The sequence below is a fragment of the Parasteatoda tepidariorum genome, chromosome 3, assembly GCF_982258835.1.
Source record: "Parasteatoda tepidariorum strain Cologne lab strain chromosome 3, Ptep-v5.0, whole genome shotgun sequence".
NCBI lineage: Eukaryota > Metazoa > Arthropoda > Arachnida > Araneae > Theridiidae > Parasteatoda > Parasteatoda tepidariorum.
Genome location: NC_141757.1, coordinates 70,024,976 through 70,042,414, shown reverse-complemented (window position 1 = coordinate 70,042,414; position 17,439 = coordinate 70,024,976). Strand labels below are relative to the sequence as shown.

The window sequence follows — 17,439 nt, the reverse complement described above, 5'->3', positions numbered from 1 at the left end:
GATGCTTTGATTTATTTCAGTACGTTTTTCATTCAGAAATTACGTTTCAACGTTTTAAGAAATTGTGGATCAAATTTCGAAAAAAAGTACTGGCACCTTGAGTTCAGTACCCTTAAAATTCATTTTACCGTAAAGTCTTGGTTTTACTGTAAAATTTAATACAGTAATTTTTACAGCAATTAATTTTTCATTGCAGTGATTGTATAGTAAATACTACAGTAAAAATTATGGTACATCGCATTTTGGCACCGTAAGATTTTACTGAAAAAAGAGATTTCGTAGTTAAAAGTATCGTCGTCTTAATGGCCATACTTTTTACAACAATTCGATTCGCAATTGCTTTACAGTGCATGTAAAATAATTTTTACAGGAAATAATTTTAACTGAAAATATTTACCTGTAATATAATTAGTATAAGAACATCTAAAAAAAAGCTTATATCTATGTATTATTCAAACTTGAACTATAACTTTATAATTACAGAATACATTTATATTCTTACTCGTACCCTTTTAGCTTCACAAGTTGTTTTTAATCACTCTCTTTGAATGTACGTAATTTTAAATACCTCCATTGTTAAAAAATGGTAGGGCCATGAATCAAACTGAGAGTTAGTAGTTTGTGTGTGCCATCCGTTAAATAAATTTTACCGTAAGAAACATTAAAATTAATATTTTGCATTATATTTTAATTTACATTTTTAAGGTTAAAATTTATATTTTGCAGTAATAATTGCTTAATTACGATGATTCAGTGATTTTACAATTAATATTACTGAAAATATTGCGGCACAGCAGACTTTTTGTTCCGTATTATTTTACCATAAAAAGTAAAATTACGTAAAATTAGTTAAAATTCCGTAAAAACTCATGTTTGTGAAAATTGCATCACCATGAAGGATTTATGCAAATCCGACCAAACTTATATGAAAGGTAAAATGAAGTAAGACATGCACATTATTGGAATCACGAAGTGATTGTGTTTGCGTGGAAAGAGAACCGGTTCTTTATCAGCTGCTTACAAGCGGCTGATAAAGAACCGGTTCTCCTTCCATGTATATGGGTTGGTTGGTTCATTAAAGATTGGTATATTAAAGATTGATTGGTATATTAAAGATTATGAGTGTAAGCTGTTTTAAAATTTTATTGTAAATTTTAGGCAAAACATTATAGCAAGCATTGTGTAATACTTATTTTATTTATCTTATAAGTTATGATTGCACTTAATCGTAAACAAGAAAAAACAGAAGTCAATAAGGAATTTTTGGGATAACATTTATTTTGAATCAGTCATATATTTTAAATAGACAAAGATTTTCAGATGATTTAACTAAAGCAGGTCATTATGAACTGAATCATTAAAACTATTTTTTACGATTTCTTGAAAAACATGAACAAAACATTTTAATATAAAGCAATTAGTGGGCAAATCATCAAGTATTTAATGATGACAAGGGATTAGCTGCTTAATATTTTTAAAGTTTTGTTTTATGCCAGTAATTAGTGTTTTTATGTTCAAACTATTGTTTTCTTACATTGATAAGTCTGTTAGTACAGATGAGTAGATTTTCAGTGGCTGTTAATTACTTCCTTTTCTAGTTTTCAGAAAAATATTTTAATTTACTGCTTTGATTTTAATCAGAGATTTTTAATTAGCAATTAAGGAATAAGAAAAAATAATATTAAGAACACTTTTTGTGAGGAGATGTTTTCGTTAAATAAATAACTTGTTTCTCACTCACTGAGCTCTTCAAAACATTTTAACAAAGGAAAAAAAAAATGATGGTTTATAAATATGTTGAATGAAGAAGAAAAAGTAGCATTTAAGAAAATTAATAAGTTTTATTTACTGCGCATTAGCTGCAAGTATATAGAAAAATGTTTAAAATATAGAGAAAACATTGAAAAAATTACAGAATAAGAAAAAGTGAAGAAGAAAATTATTAAAATAAAATAGCAAAAAAATATATATAAGAAATAAATTTTTTTTTTTTTAAACCAAAATCCGGGAAAAAAGATGTAATTCGCTTCATCACCTCACACGATTATATTTACAAAAAGGAGTGCTTTCTAATATTGTACCAATGTGGCCAAAGCAAAATATATCAATACAATAATTAATCCCACCATTTAACAATTTCCCTCTTTTTGTTTAATTATTATGCAATGTTTTTCATGTTTTCTCTATATCTTGAATATTCTCTAACTGTATTCTATCTATATTCTTTCTCTATCTCTTCAAAATGAATGAAAGTTCAAAATGAAGATAAAACAAGGAAAAATTATAGACATATGAAAAAATGGGAGAAAATAATCAGTAAAAAAATAACAAACAACAGTTTAAAAAAAAAAAGAAAAAGAAATAAAAAATGAAATTTTATTTAAAAAAACCGGAATAAAGGATATAATCTTTTCATCAGCTCACGCGATTATATCCGCAAAAAAGAGTGCTTTTTGATATTGTTATATATATATATATATATATATATATATATATATATATATATATATATATATATATATATATATATATATATATATATATATATATATAAGAATTTAAAAGACACGATGTCATGGGCAGCCTCTTATTATTTTTCTTTTAAAATATTTCATATTCTTTCTTAAAGGTTATTAGGGTAAACCAACCAGTGAAGGAACATTTCATATATATTGATTAAAAATAAGAATTTGAAAGTTTTTCTTTAGATTGATTGGTAACAATAGCTTACTGCCAAACAATAGGAAGTCACCTAGCAATGTTTTGGATTACCTGGTCAAATAGACTTCTCCGGAAAATTTTTTGAATTTGTTATTATCTCTGCAACACCTTGTTTCTTTGAAAAAATTATAAGGTGAGTGTTTGCAAGTATATGTTTGAAGTGGAATTAATAGCATGTAATAATTTTATTTTCTCACTGTGAAAAAGAGAATTCAAAATATAGTTATTGAAGTTACGTTTTATTTTTTTAAAGCATCATGGCATAATAAAGTACTGAGATAAGGGGGTGTTTATTCACTGGATCACCAAACGATGAAAAACCAGTGAAGGAACAAATGTTCCTTTACTGGTTTTTTTTCTAAGTTAATGAAAATAAAAGATAAACTTTAATTTTCTTGTACCTTTAGTGATGTTCCACATCAAAAGTATGTTAAAAATACGAAAAACAACTTCTAACCAGTGAGGGAACAGGCATGTTCCTTTACTGGGCATAGATTTCCCAGTGAATGAACAGTATGTATTAATATGTTGATACTTTAATTTTCAATTCATGATTACAAAAAAAAAGTAACATTTTCCAAGTATTTATATGTTATAATTTCAAGAATAGGCTTGTTTTTAAATATTTCTATGGCTTATAAATTCATGAAGAGCATTAAAAAATAACCAAAATTAAGCGTTCCTTTACAGGGTGTTCATTCACTAGTAAAAGCTGTTCCTTCACTGGGTCTTCTTACTACTTGTTATTTGAACCTCCAAAACTTTAAAACAATATTATGTAAGTTCTCTACAATTTTTTTTACATAATTTGCAATTAGTAACAAATATGTTAACACTGCCATTTAACTAAAATTACGACTTTTGAAATTAATATGATTTTTCAAATGGCAAGTGAAGCTTAAGTGTTCCTTCACTGGTTAGTTTACCCTACTTGTGTGTAAATTAAATATTTACTTACAGAGATATTTGCTTGTAAATATATTTGGGAGGGATTGACTTTGCTTATTATATAAATAGTAAATGTAATTTAAAGATTCAATTTAGCTTATTCTTTAGTCGCTGAAATAGTGCAATTTTCATTTCTGTTTTTCAATTAAAGTTATAATTGGATAATTTATATTATCCAATTAGAGCCACATTTTATAATATTTTTTGATATATTCTATATTATAAATGATTTAAAACCATTGATTTTCATTCCATTAGTTCAAATAATGCTTTTAGTTTGTAGTCTATTCACCATAGGATGTCTAAGTTCTGTGATTATAGAAGTCAAAGATAAATCTAAAATGTAAATTCACATCTGGAATTTCAAATGACTGTTCGAGAGGGACTTTGAAATTCAATCTCAAGTCCTTAAAGTTTTGGCGTTAGATAAATGTTGGATTTCGTCTACAAAGGGAACAACTCACTGCTCTCAGTTTCTAATAGGTCTTTAATGAACTGCTCTTTGGTGAAAAATAAATTCGCATGAGAACAATTTAAGAGTACAAAAGGCTAAGAAATTCCCTCTAATCACATGGATTATATTGTTTTCTAGTAAATCTTTTCTAACGTTAATAGAGTGTCCATTCTTAAATAAGCGTAAAACAAATTTCCTTTACTTAGGGCCAGAAAACTTAAAAAATAAATAAATAAACAAGTACTTTATTGAAGGAAATCTGAAATATTACATTTCTGAAATATTTTTGATGAAATATTTCAGCGGCAAAGTGCTACTTTTCTTACACGTGAAATGTAAGACTGTCAGAATCATGTAAAGAAGGTAACACTGTTATTTTTCCAAATAAATTTATTAATTAAAATTATCAAATGTTTTCAAATTAACAGCTTACACTATTTCAGCTAAAAATGTCAGCAATTTTTTCTTCCCATATTTAACTTAAATGATGACAAAGCATCAATAGCGAAAAAAAATAGTAAAAAAACTGCCATCGCTTTATTATGATCACTGGTTACCATTGGTCACATGCTTTTTCTTTTCCTGGTTTGACTCCGATAAACGTCACAACATTTCAAATCATGGATTGCAAAAACTGTCTTAATTGATGTTTGTCGTTTAATTGGTTTTCAAATCCTGCCTAAATACGTGTTTCAAGACGTCACGAAATGCTTTTCCTTCTTTAGTATTCATATTTATATTAAAATCACCATCATGACAATAATTCTAAGTTAATAATAAAAAGAGTATAGAAATACTCTAAGTTATTATTATGATATGACTGCTGGTGAAAATAAAAAAGAAAAAAATAATTCTAAAAAAAATTATCAAATAGCAGTGGTTGCCATAGCAACGTACGCAATGACGACGCATGCGCACTGTTTACCATTACTCTTGAACACAGTTGAAAAGTGTGGTGACGTCCAAATAACATGCGCACTCTGTCAAACCCAAAGCAAGACCGATTTTGCCAGTGGGTAAAAAAAAAACAGGCGTTGAATTTATAAATTAATAATGTTCTGTTGTAGTTGCTACACTAGTTATACAAAAAGTTTTGAAATCACCATTTTTTAATCTTTATTTTCAGAATCCTTCTCAACTTTGAAATGGAACTAATGTGTTATTAAAGCAAAAACGTCATTCAATTTGTTGTTGTTATTGTTCTTAATTTACGTCCCACTAGAGCTTTACAATGGGCTATTGACGACGGTCTGGGAAACATCCCTGAGGATGATCCGAAGACCTGCCATCACAATTTTGTTCCTCTGCAGAGGGGATGGCGCCTCCGCTTCGGTAGCCCGACGACTTGCACGCGAAGTCGAGACTTTAAGGTAGAACAGTTTAACGAGGACCAATACCGCACACCCTCGGTCCCTACGCAGGCTGATTCAAGTGGTCACCCACCCGCACACTGACAGCAGCCAGTGATGCTCGACTTCTGTGATCTGCTGGGAACAGTGTCTTAACGATTAGTCCACTGCGGGACTCATTCGCTTTGAAAATGCACAAAATGAAAATGGCAATCGAGATGTTACAAGCACTCACAAGCTGGCGCCCATTTCCAAGACTTGTCAGGCGTGAATGACCTCATTCAACTTGCCTCATTCACGTTTAACAAATCTTTAAAATGGGAGCTTATTTCTGAGAACTTGAGTCGACTGCTATTTTCAATTTGTATGAAGAGAATAAAATTTTTAATCAAGAAATACCTTATCGCCTCAGTTTTGAATTAAATAGAACTATAATGTGGTTATTAGGAATCGAAGATTAACATTTAAGTAAAAAAATAGCATAAATGATGAAAAAATCTGAAGAATCGCTATTGAGAATGTCGGATTAAGAATATGGAAACATATATGAGCATGAGAGCAGAGTGAAATAAAAAGGAATGTATATCACGCAGTATAAATTTTTTTCTGATGATCGGGATTTCACAAACTAGACGTACTATTCTCTGAATTTTTTCAAGTTAATTTTAATGCATCGAAGGTATTTTCTTTGATAACTTATCTGAAATCTTATTTTGTAAGGAGTTCTAAAAATTAACGATGTATTTCGAATATCTTTTTTTATGTTTGCTTTTTCTGAAGCAAAATTTTTCAGTTTCTATAAAAAAAAAACCTTTAGTTAATGGTAAATTCTGTACCTAAATATTTGCTACAGATAATAAGCATGGTATCATTATATAAACAAATCTATTTGAACAGTTAAAAACTAAAAAGTTTAATTATTCTTAAATGGCACTCTGTTATTTCAAAACTACAAATGAGAATTTTCTCTGGACACTACGAAAAAAAACATTTTCACAACTACTTACGATCGATAAAATTTACAATGTTTCTGGCTCTATGGGAACTCTAGTATGGGAAAACTATTGATAGGAACTATGGGAAAGCATAGTAGTTTTCACCGAAGAGCATTGATAACGATTTTGGCAAAATTAACAATAAAATATAGTTTTATAATATGTGATGAACTTTGGTGATTTTATCATGATACCTTACAGCATGGTATAAAAATGTGCTGAAACCTGATATAAAAATGATACCTAAGAGCATGGCATTGATTTGGTTGAATTTACTTTTCACTACCGTACATTTTACTAAATGTGTTATAATAAGAGCTATAATTAAAAAAAAAACAGAGGCAAAACTTCCAGTGAGCCATATGAACGAAAAAGCCATCAAATATGAATGATTTAAATACTGTATATTTTGGTTTTATTTACCAAATTTAAGTTTTTTTTTCTTTACCTGAAATATTATTATTATACAGTACGGTAATTTTATCAGAATATTTTCCTTACGCACTAATGATGATATTTATTTTCAACGCTGATTAGTAATGTTATTTGTGCCTTTTATATATCATATATATTTTTATTTATCAATGATAAAATTAAGAGCTTGGTAATAACAATTATATATTTGAGAAAGTTGTATTGTAAAAAGATATTAGCAAACATTCAAACGCCAAAATTTTAATTTTCGCTGTAAATTATGAATATAATAATATTTAATACAATGTCAAATAATGTCAATATAATGCCAAATTATTATAATGTCAGACTTAGATAAAAATACTTTACTATATTGTTAATATTTTTAAAAAGAGAATTAAACCTTCCTTTACAAATAATTGTCTCAGTTTCCTTTTCTTAAGAATATAGAATTACTTTTCGAAATTGTTATGGTACCTCTGAGGCAGATACGTAAAGCTTATTTATACCACTAACTATAATTAATTTCAAAACTAGCTTCGTTTGCATGAAATAGTCTTTTATTACAATCAATAAATTGATTTATTCTTCTGTTTGGTTGCATGTAATTAGTTTGTAAGAAATACCCGTTTTCCTAAGGAAATACCTTACGGGATACCATGTAATTAAAGTATTTTATTTAAGTCGTCTTATTTGTTTAGCGTATGGAGTTTCTGAAAATAATAAATCTAGATTATTATTTAATTGCATTAAATAACAATGTAAAGGTCAATAATATTCGCCTAATTAACAATTAATTCAGATAATATTTAATAACAGTAATTGAAATAATTTCTTCAATAATTGAGATAATTTCTATAACCAAGAATTCACAATAAGTATTTTTTTAGGTACAAATATCATTTATTTAAGTGCGTTTAGAAACTAATATTAGTTTTTCTATTGAAGTTTCAACCGTTGATAAAATTAAATTTATATATAAGGACCGGGCATGACTTTTTTATAAAAAAAGCAGTAATTAATGAACCAACAGTCAAATTCGTAAGACCCGTGGTGGCTCAAGGAATGAAAAGCTCGCCTTCCAATGAGGTGAACCAGGTTCGAATCCCAGCGACGGCTTTTCCAATCGAATTCAGCATTTCTTTCAATACTCGTTGCAGGAATTCCCCTGTCTTCTGCATTGGGTAAAAAATTACAAGGCTGCGTAGTTGAACCCAAACCCAAAGTTGTAACCCAAAGTTGTAAACCCAAAGTTGGGTCGTCTGTTCAACGACGGTTATAAAAAAATTAAATCCATAAATTAAATTGATAAAGTATTTCGTCTCCAAACGTTTATTTTAGATTTACATCGTGACACACAAATAATCTAGTACGAACTTTTAAAATAAATAACTCTGTTGTTATGCTAAATAGTGGTTTTATTGAAAAGTAAAACAATTATTAATGTAATAAAAGTAATTGTGTGCGTTTTACACGGAGAAAAAATTTCTCGTAAAATTACCGTACCGTACGTTAGTGATACTACTTGTAAAAAACCCCTTAGTTCTGGCTAATAAAACTGAAATATATGGTATATAAATCATTCATTTTGTATTTTTTCCATTCGTTTGGTTACGGTTTATAGGACATTCTGGTTTTAAAAATTTTAGTTATAACCACACAAGTAAATACAAAATTGAAAAGTAAATTTAATCGGGTGAGAGATTTTTATGCCGAGCTAGAAATAATAATGAAAAAAATATCAAATTTTATTACATATTTCATAACTATATTTTATGATTAATTTTAACAAAATCGTTACCAAAGCGTTATTTGAATCTTAAGCCTTGAAGATTAATTTATAAGTTTAGCAAGAATATTTAATTAATCATCGGTTTTTCAGAAAAAATTCTTTCTAATACATCAGAAATGTTTCATTCACAGAAATTCATAAAAACGCCACATCGAAAGTAAAGCCTTCTTATGTAAAATATTACTTCTTAAAAATATATCATTACTTCCCATGAGATTTTCGAACTAAAGGTTCCGAATTTTAAAAGCATTATTTTTTGAACCGCGAAAGTCTTATCGATAAAATTGCAAATTATTGTTATTTTGGCTTAGACTTGTTTCATCGATTTTTCTTCTGTGAAATCCACGTCTTCGATCTTTTAGTTTAAAAGAAACGCTTCGTAAGTGTTGATACCCTTCAATTTCGTTTCTATGTTTACAAAGCTGTGAAATCAGCTTACGTTTTTTCATATGAAAAAAAAATTTAAAATGCCCAATTTTTTTGTATTTACAGCGCGTTCAATTCAGCATAGAGATATAAAAAAGGTTTTTTTCTTAAGTAAAAACGGGAATCGTAAAAATTACTTATGCTGAGAATTTTTATTATTGTCCCACATGCTTCCAAGAAATATATCATAATACGTTTTGCAGAAATCTTTAGAAAAGCTCTTTATTTGCATATTTTTTTGTCGCAGAAGTAAAGTTTCTATATGCAGTTTTTCCACTTGTTCAATTCCCAAAAGTGTTATCCATACAGCAGGATAAGTACGTAAAAAAACGCAAGATTCTTACAGTCACCTAACACGTAATCTATAAAAGAAAAGAAGCAACGTCTTTGCTCAGCACATCATGCAGGTTCGAGTTTAAATAAATAAATGAAACTAAATATAAAAATGTAAGGCACTGAAATTCGCCAATAGGGGAAAGCAAGCAAAACATACAATTACATTGAATATTAGAATAGTAGTTATAATGAATTATATTTGAAAACAGTATTAATTGCTGCATCCTTACAAGGAAAAAAAGTTATTTATTGTTTTAGACGACAAATATAAGTTCATTTATTACACATATTGTGCTTGAAGTGACGAATTTATTCATGATGCTTAATACTAATTATTTTTTTTAAGAAATTGAAATATCATATCTTGCTGAGCATGAACGTCATGTTGTAATGTCTGTATAACATTCTGCACAGTAAAACATTCTGAATCAAATTATGGTAAAACATACTCACATTCAGGGTCCCTTTCACCGTAAAATATTGCACAGTACTTTTTACATTACTGTGTGCTGATTTACAGTGAAAATTAATTTAAAAATTACAGTTGGAGTGAGTGTATCAGTTCAGGCTCTGCCCACGTCGCCGGACCTAAGTCAAAATGACGTAGCATTCCTAATTTATGTGTTAAAAGATAAAACCCTAAAAAAAAGGGTAGGTGCTTGGTTATGTTTGGCTGATGACGTAAAATTTATGGTATGTCAGATTTTTTGTGTTCTGCAAAAATTTACAGTAAAAATGGATTGATTTTCTGGTAAAAAGTACCGGCACTCTGAGTGTCGGTAGTTTTCATCCGGAATTTTTTACAGTGTTTGGGTGTTTGGGGGTGCTAATGTTATTTTACATGCACCTTGTATTTGGAAAGTAAAGACATTGTACTTTTATTCAAATACAGTAAAGTATGAGCAACCTCTTGTAAAAATAGTTCTATTTCAACATAGTCGATTTCCTTATTTAAGTATTAGTGTTTTTTTTAACAGTATTGCCCTTATTTAAGTATTAGTGTTTTTTAACAGTGTTTAGTGTTCGTGATATATTGAGCTATAAAGTAGCGGACTGTAACAAACATAAACATTTATTTTGAAACTTAATAACATAAAATTGACAAGATCATTTTGAGTAACAAGAGCATGTTCTCTGTTCAAGAGTTGAATGGCAACTGAATAATAATGTGTTATATGATGAGAGCGCCGCCTCGTGGCAATTCTTAACACTCCCCGCCGATTGGATGTTTAAATCCAATCATTATTAATTACAATGCTTATTACATAATAAAATAAAATGAAAAATTGACAATATTCATACAAAACATCAAATATACATACACGTAATTTCAACTTTACAATTATAATGAAAATTTTAACACAAGAATTAATATATAGGTAAAATACTAATGTTGCGTACTGATCTTTTAAGTATATTGCCTTGTGGCAAACGTATATTTACAACTCTTACCTTCCCATCACTTCCCTTAAATATTTCCTCAATTCTTCCTGTTAACCATTTAGTTGCTGGCAAATTCTCTTCTTTCACCAACACTAAAGTTCCAATTTTAACATTATCTTTACTGAACTGCCATTTGTGGCGTTCTTGGAGATTACTTAAATAATCTCTCTTCCAAAGTCTCCAAATTTTTTGAGAAATTTTAGAAATCTTTTCCCATTTACTGAGTCTATTTTCATTGATATCTGCAAGTTGGGGTTCTGTAATGGAAGTGATGGGTCTCCCAATAAGAAAATGCCCAGGTGTTAGGGTATCAAAGTTTTCGAAATCAGCTGACAATGGAGTCAATGGCCTGGAGTTTAATACTCCTTCAATCTCTGCTAAAACTGTAATGAATTCTTCCAAAGTAAAATTGGAGTTTCCCGCTATCCGTTTTAGGTGGAATTTAAAAGATTTAACGCCGGCTTCATATAATCCTCCAAAATTTGGTGATCTTGGGGGGTTATAATGCCAATCAATTTTTTCCTCGGCAAAATATTGAGCCAAAGGTTCATCTGGTGAATTAATAATTTTGAAAAGCCGTTTCAGTTCAGCGTCTGCACCCACGAAATTTCGTCCATTGTCAGTGAAAATTTTAGAGGCCTTACCTCTTTTAGAAAAAAATCTTTTCAAGCTAGCTATAAACCCTGTTGATGTTAAGTCACTTACAAAATCTAAATGTATTGATTTAGTACAGAAACATACATAAATTGCAACATATATCTTATTTAAAACACCTTTCCTTTGTCCTTTAAATTTTATATAAAATGGTCCACAAAAATCAATACCTGTTATGGTAAATGGAGGAGAAGGTTCGATTCGTTCTTTAGGTAACTGACCCATTAATTGTTGCTCTAAAACTGGTTTGTTTTTTGTGCACGTAACACAATTGTGTATTACCAACCTGCACAAATTTCTGCCGTTCACAGGCCAATATTTTTGACGTATTAAGTACAATAAAGTTTGTGCTCCGACATGTAAATATTTCAAATGAAAATAATGTACAATCATATAGGTTAAGGGATGTTTTGCTGGAAGGACAATTGGATGTTTAGTACAATCATTAACACTTGAATTTACAATTCGACCTCCAACACGTATAAGACCCTTTTTATCAATAAAACAATTAAGAGAAGACAATTTACTTTTACCTTTCACATTCTCACCTTTCATTAAAGCATTCAATTCTTCTAAATATTCACTTTGGGCAAATTTTAAGAGAAAAGTTTCGGATTTGTTCAATTCTTCAGAATCTAAATACCTACCTGCCTTGTTCCTTGGATTTTTACAGTTATAGATAAATCTAAAAATATATGAAACTATACGAACAAGTTTAGAAAAATTATTGGTAAGTTTAAGTAGGTAATTATAAAACATAACATTTTGATTAGTTAAAGCAAAACACATATCCTCTTTAACAGAGGAACCTTTTTTTAACTCTGAAAGGTAAGAGTTTTCAGCAATAGAATTAGTGCACTCAAACACTGAAATCTCATCTTTTCTTAAAAACTCGGGACCTGACCACCAGACCTCATTTTTCAGAAGAACTTCTGCACTAACTCCTCTCGTAAGAATGTCAGCAATGTTGAGTTTACCGGGAACGTGTGAAAATACATGAATTTGAAGTACCTTGGCATCATCTAGACTGGAGTCTAGAATCATTCTAGGAACTTGTAATTTAGAAATGACAGCTAACTCAGACCTCCACTGAATAAATTGTTGGCGAATGTCTGGTGGAAGTTCCGTATCCCACGGACACTTTCTAAGCCACAAGTCTTGGAGTAAACACTTGAGTCTTATTGTGTACGGACTAAGAAAACCCAATATGTCGAACAGTTTTCCGATAGTTCTTAAAACAATTCTTTTAGTAATGCTTTCTTTTCCATCGAATTTAAGCAAGTCTTTCAGTTCTACAGAGATGTAGTCTTCATGCACATGCCATGGCAGTCCTAGAACTTTGTGTAAATTGGCTATAGGATTGGCTTCCGAATGAATGGGATGGGTTTCGAACCCGCAATCTTTCCATAATTGTACTAGTTCCTTGCTGTTTGAACTCCATTTACACAGATTCATGCTTGCTTCTGCCATAATTTTCTTGGCTTCGTCTGACATCTGAAAGGCAGATTTCACGTCGTCGAGAGCTCCTATGAAGTCGTCGACATATAGACATTCATTGAGCATATTCGTCGTAGCGGGATGCAACTCTTGATATTTTTTGATATGTTCCTTAATTGTGGCAGAAAGCAAGAAGGGACTGGCGTTGACACCAAAAAGAACTCTGCAAAATCTAAAAATATTTATGTCATACTGCTCACTTATGGCCGGGTTCGAACTTGGAAAAAGAAATCTCACTGCATTTCGATCTGTCTCATTCAACGATATTTGAAGGAACGCTTTTTCGATATCTGCTAAGATCACCACAGCATTTAAGCGAAAAAATATAAGCATGTTAAATATCAGGGGATTTAGGCTAAGTCCTGCGTATAAACAGTCATTTAAGGAAAGTTCACCTTCTTCATGTGAGCTGGCATCAAAAACTATTCGTTTACTAGAACTGACTGATTCTCTGTAAACCATGGAAAAAGGTAGATAAAATAGCGGTTTATCTGTTTGTACTTTGTCTTTTGGGACCTTCTCTATGATGCCTTGATTTTCATAGTCTTTCAGAATTTCACGATAATCTTCATACAGTTCTGAGCGTCTCTCAAATTTTCTAATCAAATGATCTAGCCGTCCTCTGGCTACAGTTAAGTTATCGTTTAATTCCCTAAAATCATGTTTCCATGGTAGCCCAACTTGATACCTCCCTTCTTTGTAATCTACAGAATTTTTAAAGAGAGCTAAAGCAGTACTTTCCTCATCTGTATTATCATTTGGAACTATCCCAATTGACTCTAATTCCCAAAATTTATTTAACCCTTCATCAACATTGTCCTGTATGAAATAACATTTGGAATCATGTGGGTGTGTAGAGGGGATCGAACCTGTAACCATCCACCCGAAAACTGTTTCAATTAAAATAATAGAATTACCCCTTAATCGAATTTGATTTCCTTTTAACAATTCATAAAATACGTCTCCTCCTAAAAGAATCGATATTTTTTGCGGTAAATAAAAATTAGGATTAGCGTACTTTACGTTTCCGGGTAAATTCAAATTAGAAATATTTATTTCTTCCGAAGGAACATTTCCGGCTATTTCTGGCAAAATTAACAATTCGAGTTCCTTACTAAATGATTCCTCATCATTACTTATACGCGAATAAATCTTCTCAGTTATCGGAAATACTGTATTTTTTAATCCTATTAAATTTGACCTACAACTCGATCTTTTTAAACCCAATAAATTAGCTGCCTCTTCTGTAATAAGAGATTTCATACTTCCAGAATCGCATAGCCCTGTCAAATGCAAATATTTTCCGTTCGATTGCAATATTTTAACTTTCACTGTAGAAAGAAGAACGTTTTTATTTACATTAAAAGAATATAAACATGGTGCGTCTTGCGGTTTGTTATTAATTTCATTTTGCATTTGTGATTGCGCAATTTCTTGTTCCGAAACTGAATTATTTCTTTCTTCCCTGGTCATTGGCGCCACACCCGTATTTTTGTTTTGATTTTGTCTATCGAAGAAAAAGTTCGCTCCGTGTAACATTGTACTATGATTCTTGTTACAAGATTTACATTTTAAATGAATTTTCTTACATTTAGACATTGTGTGAAATCCGAGACAATTAAAGCATAATTTATTCCTTACAACACATTTTAATCTATCATCTGCGTTAGAATCGATAAACTTTTTACATCTGAAAATAGGGTGGGATTCCATGCATCCTAATAAACAATTATTTTTGTTTTCGTTTTTCACCATTAGAGTTTTGAATTTCGGGGTTGGTTCCCGTTTAAATTCGCCTGAATTTCTGTTTACATTTTCTAGTGCTTGACATCTTTTAGTTAAGAATTCCGTAAATTTTTCCCAACTCGGTAATTCCGAACCCAAATCCATTTCGTATAATTTACGTGAGTCAATATCAATTCTTTGAATAATTATATAAATTAATATTGCTTCGCAAAGAGGGTTCGTTTCTAATTCTAGTTGTTTTAATGATCGCAAATTACTTTCAATTTTATCGAGCATCTGTCTTAAACTAGACGCAGATTCACATTTAACTTTAGAAAAATTAAATATTTCACCAATATGACTCATAATTAGCAACCGTGTATTTTCAAATCGTTTTTTCAATGCTTCGAATAAACTGTTGTACGTATCATTTACCGTAATTAATTGTTTAGCGTTACCCTTAAGTGCCGACTGAAGGTAAAACAATTTTTGTTGTTCTGACAACTGTTTGTTATCGTCAATTAAAGACATAAATTGCGTTTTGAATGACAACCATTCAACATATAAACCTGAAAATTCGGGAAGATTAATTGACGGTAATTTTAGTTTACAGTTACCAGAGGACGAACTATTTTCATTTGAATTAGAATTTGGATTTAAAAGTTTTTGAAAGCTTACCTCGCATGTTTCGAGGTCAATTTGCAGCCCATCTAAACTTTCTTCAAAATCTGGCAAATCCTCATCCGACAAAGTAGAATAGCATTCGCTGCGTAGATCCTCTAACTTTGTTCTAAGTTTATCCAAAGTTGATAATTTTTGAGTGATGTCCGTATTGTCCACAGGTAAATCAGTATTTTGCTGAAGTGCATTTTCAATCCTTGTCAATTGTCCTCGTATATAACCCCGTTTTCGGTTAAATACTGTTATTTGCTCCAAAGCCATTGTTCGTTTCGATTTCGTACTCAATTTCCACAAGCGTTCGGTTTGTCTTCGTGCTCGGCGATGACCACTTTTTGTTTAGTGTTCGTGATATATTGAGCTATAAAGTAGCGGACTGTAACAAACATAAACATTTATTTTGAAACTTAATAACATAAAATTGACAAGATCATTTTGAGTAACAAGAGCATGTTCTCTGTTCAAGAGTTGAATGGCAACTGAATAATAATGTGTTATATGATGAGAGCGCCGCCTCGTGGCAATTCTTAACAAACAGTATTGCTTCAGAACGATGAAAATAAGTTCACCATGACCCAATATATTTCGGTTGTATGGTAATTTTCAGCATTTAGAGCATCAAGTAATTACTGCTCGTCGAATTATTGACAAAATGATAAGATGTAAAAGTAATGTATATGTTAACAGATTGACATCAATGAAATTATTTTCCTTTTAAATAATACCCAGATAGTTTAATTAAATTAATATTTTGTTGTTATTACGTCAATCGATCAGGTCACAATTGCTAATAGTTTTGAATCTTATTACATGGGTGAAACTGAATATTTATGATTAAAACTGAAACAATCTTTTTAGGAAAATCCAGTTTACAATATTATAACACTTTTATGAATAAAATAGAAAATTTACGAAAGGACTGCACATTTATAATGGAAATAATTTGACACTCATATAAAAATAGCTATATTTTTTTTCCTCTTCTTTAAAAGTTTTATTTACTCGAAAATTTTAAATTCGTATACAGTTGCTTCGAGCATTGTTATCAGAGTCTTCAGTAAATGTGTTGAAACAAGACAGAAAATTATTAAAGACGCTACTTTATGTTTATTTTTTTTAAATTTCAAAGATATTTTTCTTGGAAAAATAATTTTATTTGATCTAAAAGAACATTATTCATTTACTTAGAATTTTTCATGTTGTTTTTCCGAATTTATTCGTAAAATTTGTAATTAAAATAAATTTTTCGACCGAAAAAATAAACTTAATATTCTTCACGAAAAGACATTCAATTATTTTTTCCTTTAAATGAAATTTTAAAAGCTTTATAAAATGGAAAAACAGTACATTTACATGCAGTTCCGTTCGATGTTTCCACAATAGTTCTCATTACATGTATAACAAAGAATAAAAGAAGAAAAAAGTTTATTTTCTAATCATTCTCCAACTCTTCCTCTTATTTGAAAAGGAATTTCATGTAAACAAAAAATTCAAAAATTCTTATAAATGAAGTCATTATTCTTTACATGGAAGCTTTTGTGTTACTTTCTGCTATTTTTTTTTGTCTGAAATATATATTGAAAAGTAGGAATGTTGTTTTAATGCCATCATACAAGCGAAGCATTTTGTTTTAATTGGGAAATTTGTTGCATTCTCCACACATTATTTAACGGTTTCTAAAAGAAGAATTATTTTTTGTTTTCCTTTAATCGAAATATTTTAATTTCGGATTGTGATGGCTATATTAATCAAACATGAGAAACTCGGTGTAGCAAAGGGAATATTTTTTGCTGATATACATCCCGAGTAATTTAAAAGAAAAGGATAAGTTTTGATCTTGGATCAATATTTGCTTGCTCTTTTCAAACCTAAGAGTAACTTATGGTGTAAAACGTTTTTTTTTCCTTTTAGTTAAAATAATTTTAATTAAATTTATGATAGCTACATAAAACAGGCAGGACAGCAGCTTTTCTAACTTAATTTTCTCTTATTGTACTATGTACAGGG

The 17,439-nt window shown here is 30.0% G+C and overlaps 1 protein-coding gene across 1 annotated transcript; it reads right to left on the bottom strand.

The window, feature by feature from the left end:
• Positions 1-9,763: 9,763 nt before the first annotated feature.
• On the bottom strand, positions 9,764-15,696 carry LOC147813890 (uncharacterized). The gene is made up of 4 exons (XM_087160143.1): positions 15,372-15,696; positions 12,320-14,360; positions 10,888-12,217; positions 9,764-9,841 (listed from the first exon to the last, which is right to left on the bottom strand). The coding sequence occupies exons 1-4, from the start codon at positions 15,694-15,696 to the stop codon at positions 9,764-9,766; spliced, it is 3,774 nt and encodes a 1,257-aa protein (XP_087016269.1).
• Between the last annotated feature and the right edge of the window lie 1,743 nt (positions 15,697-17,439).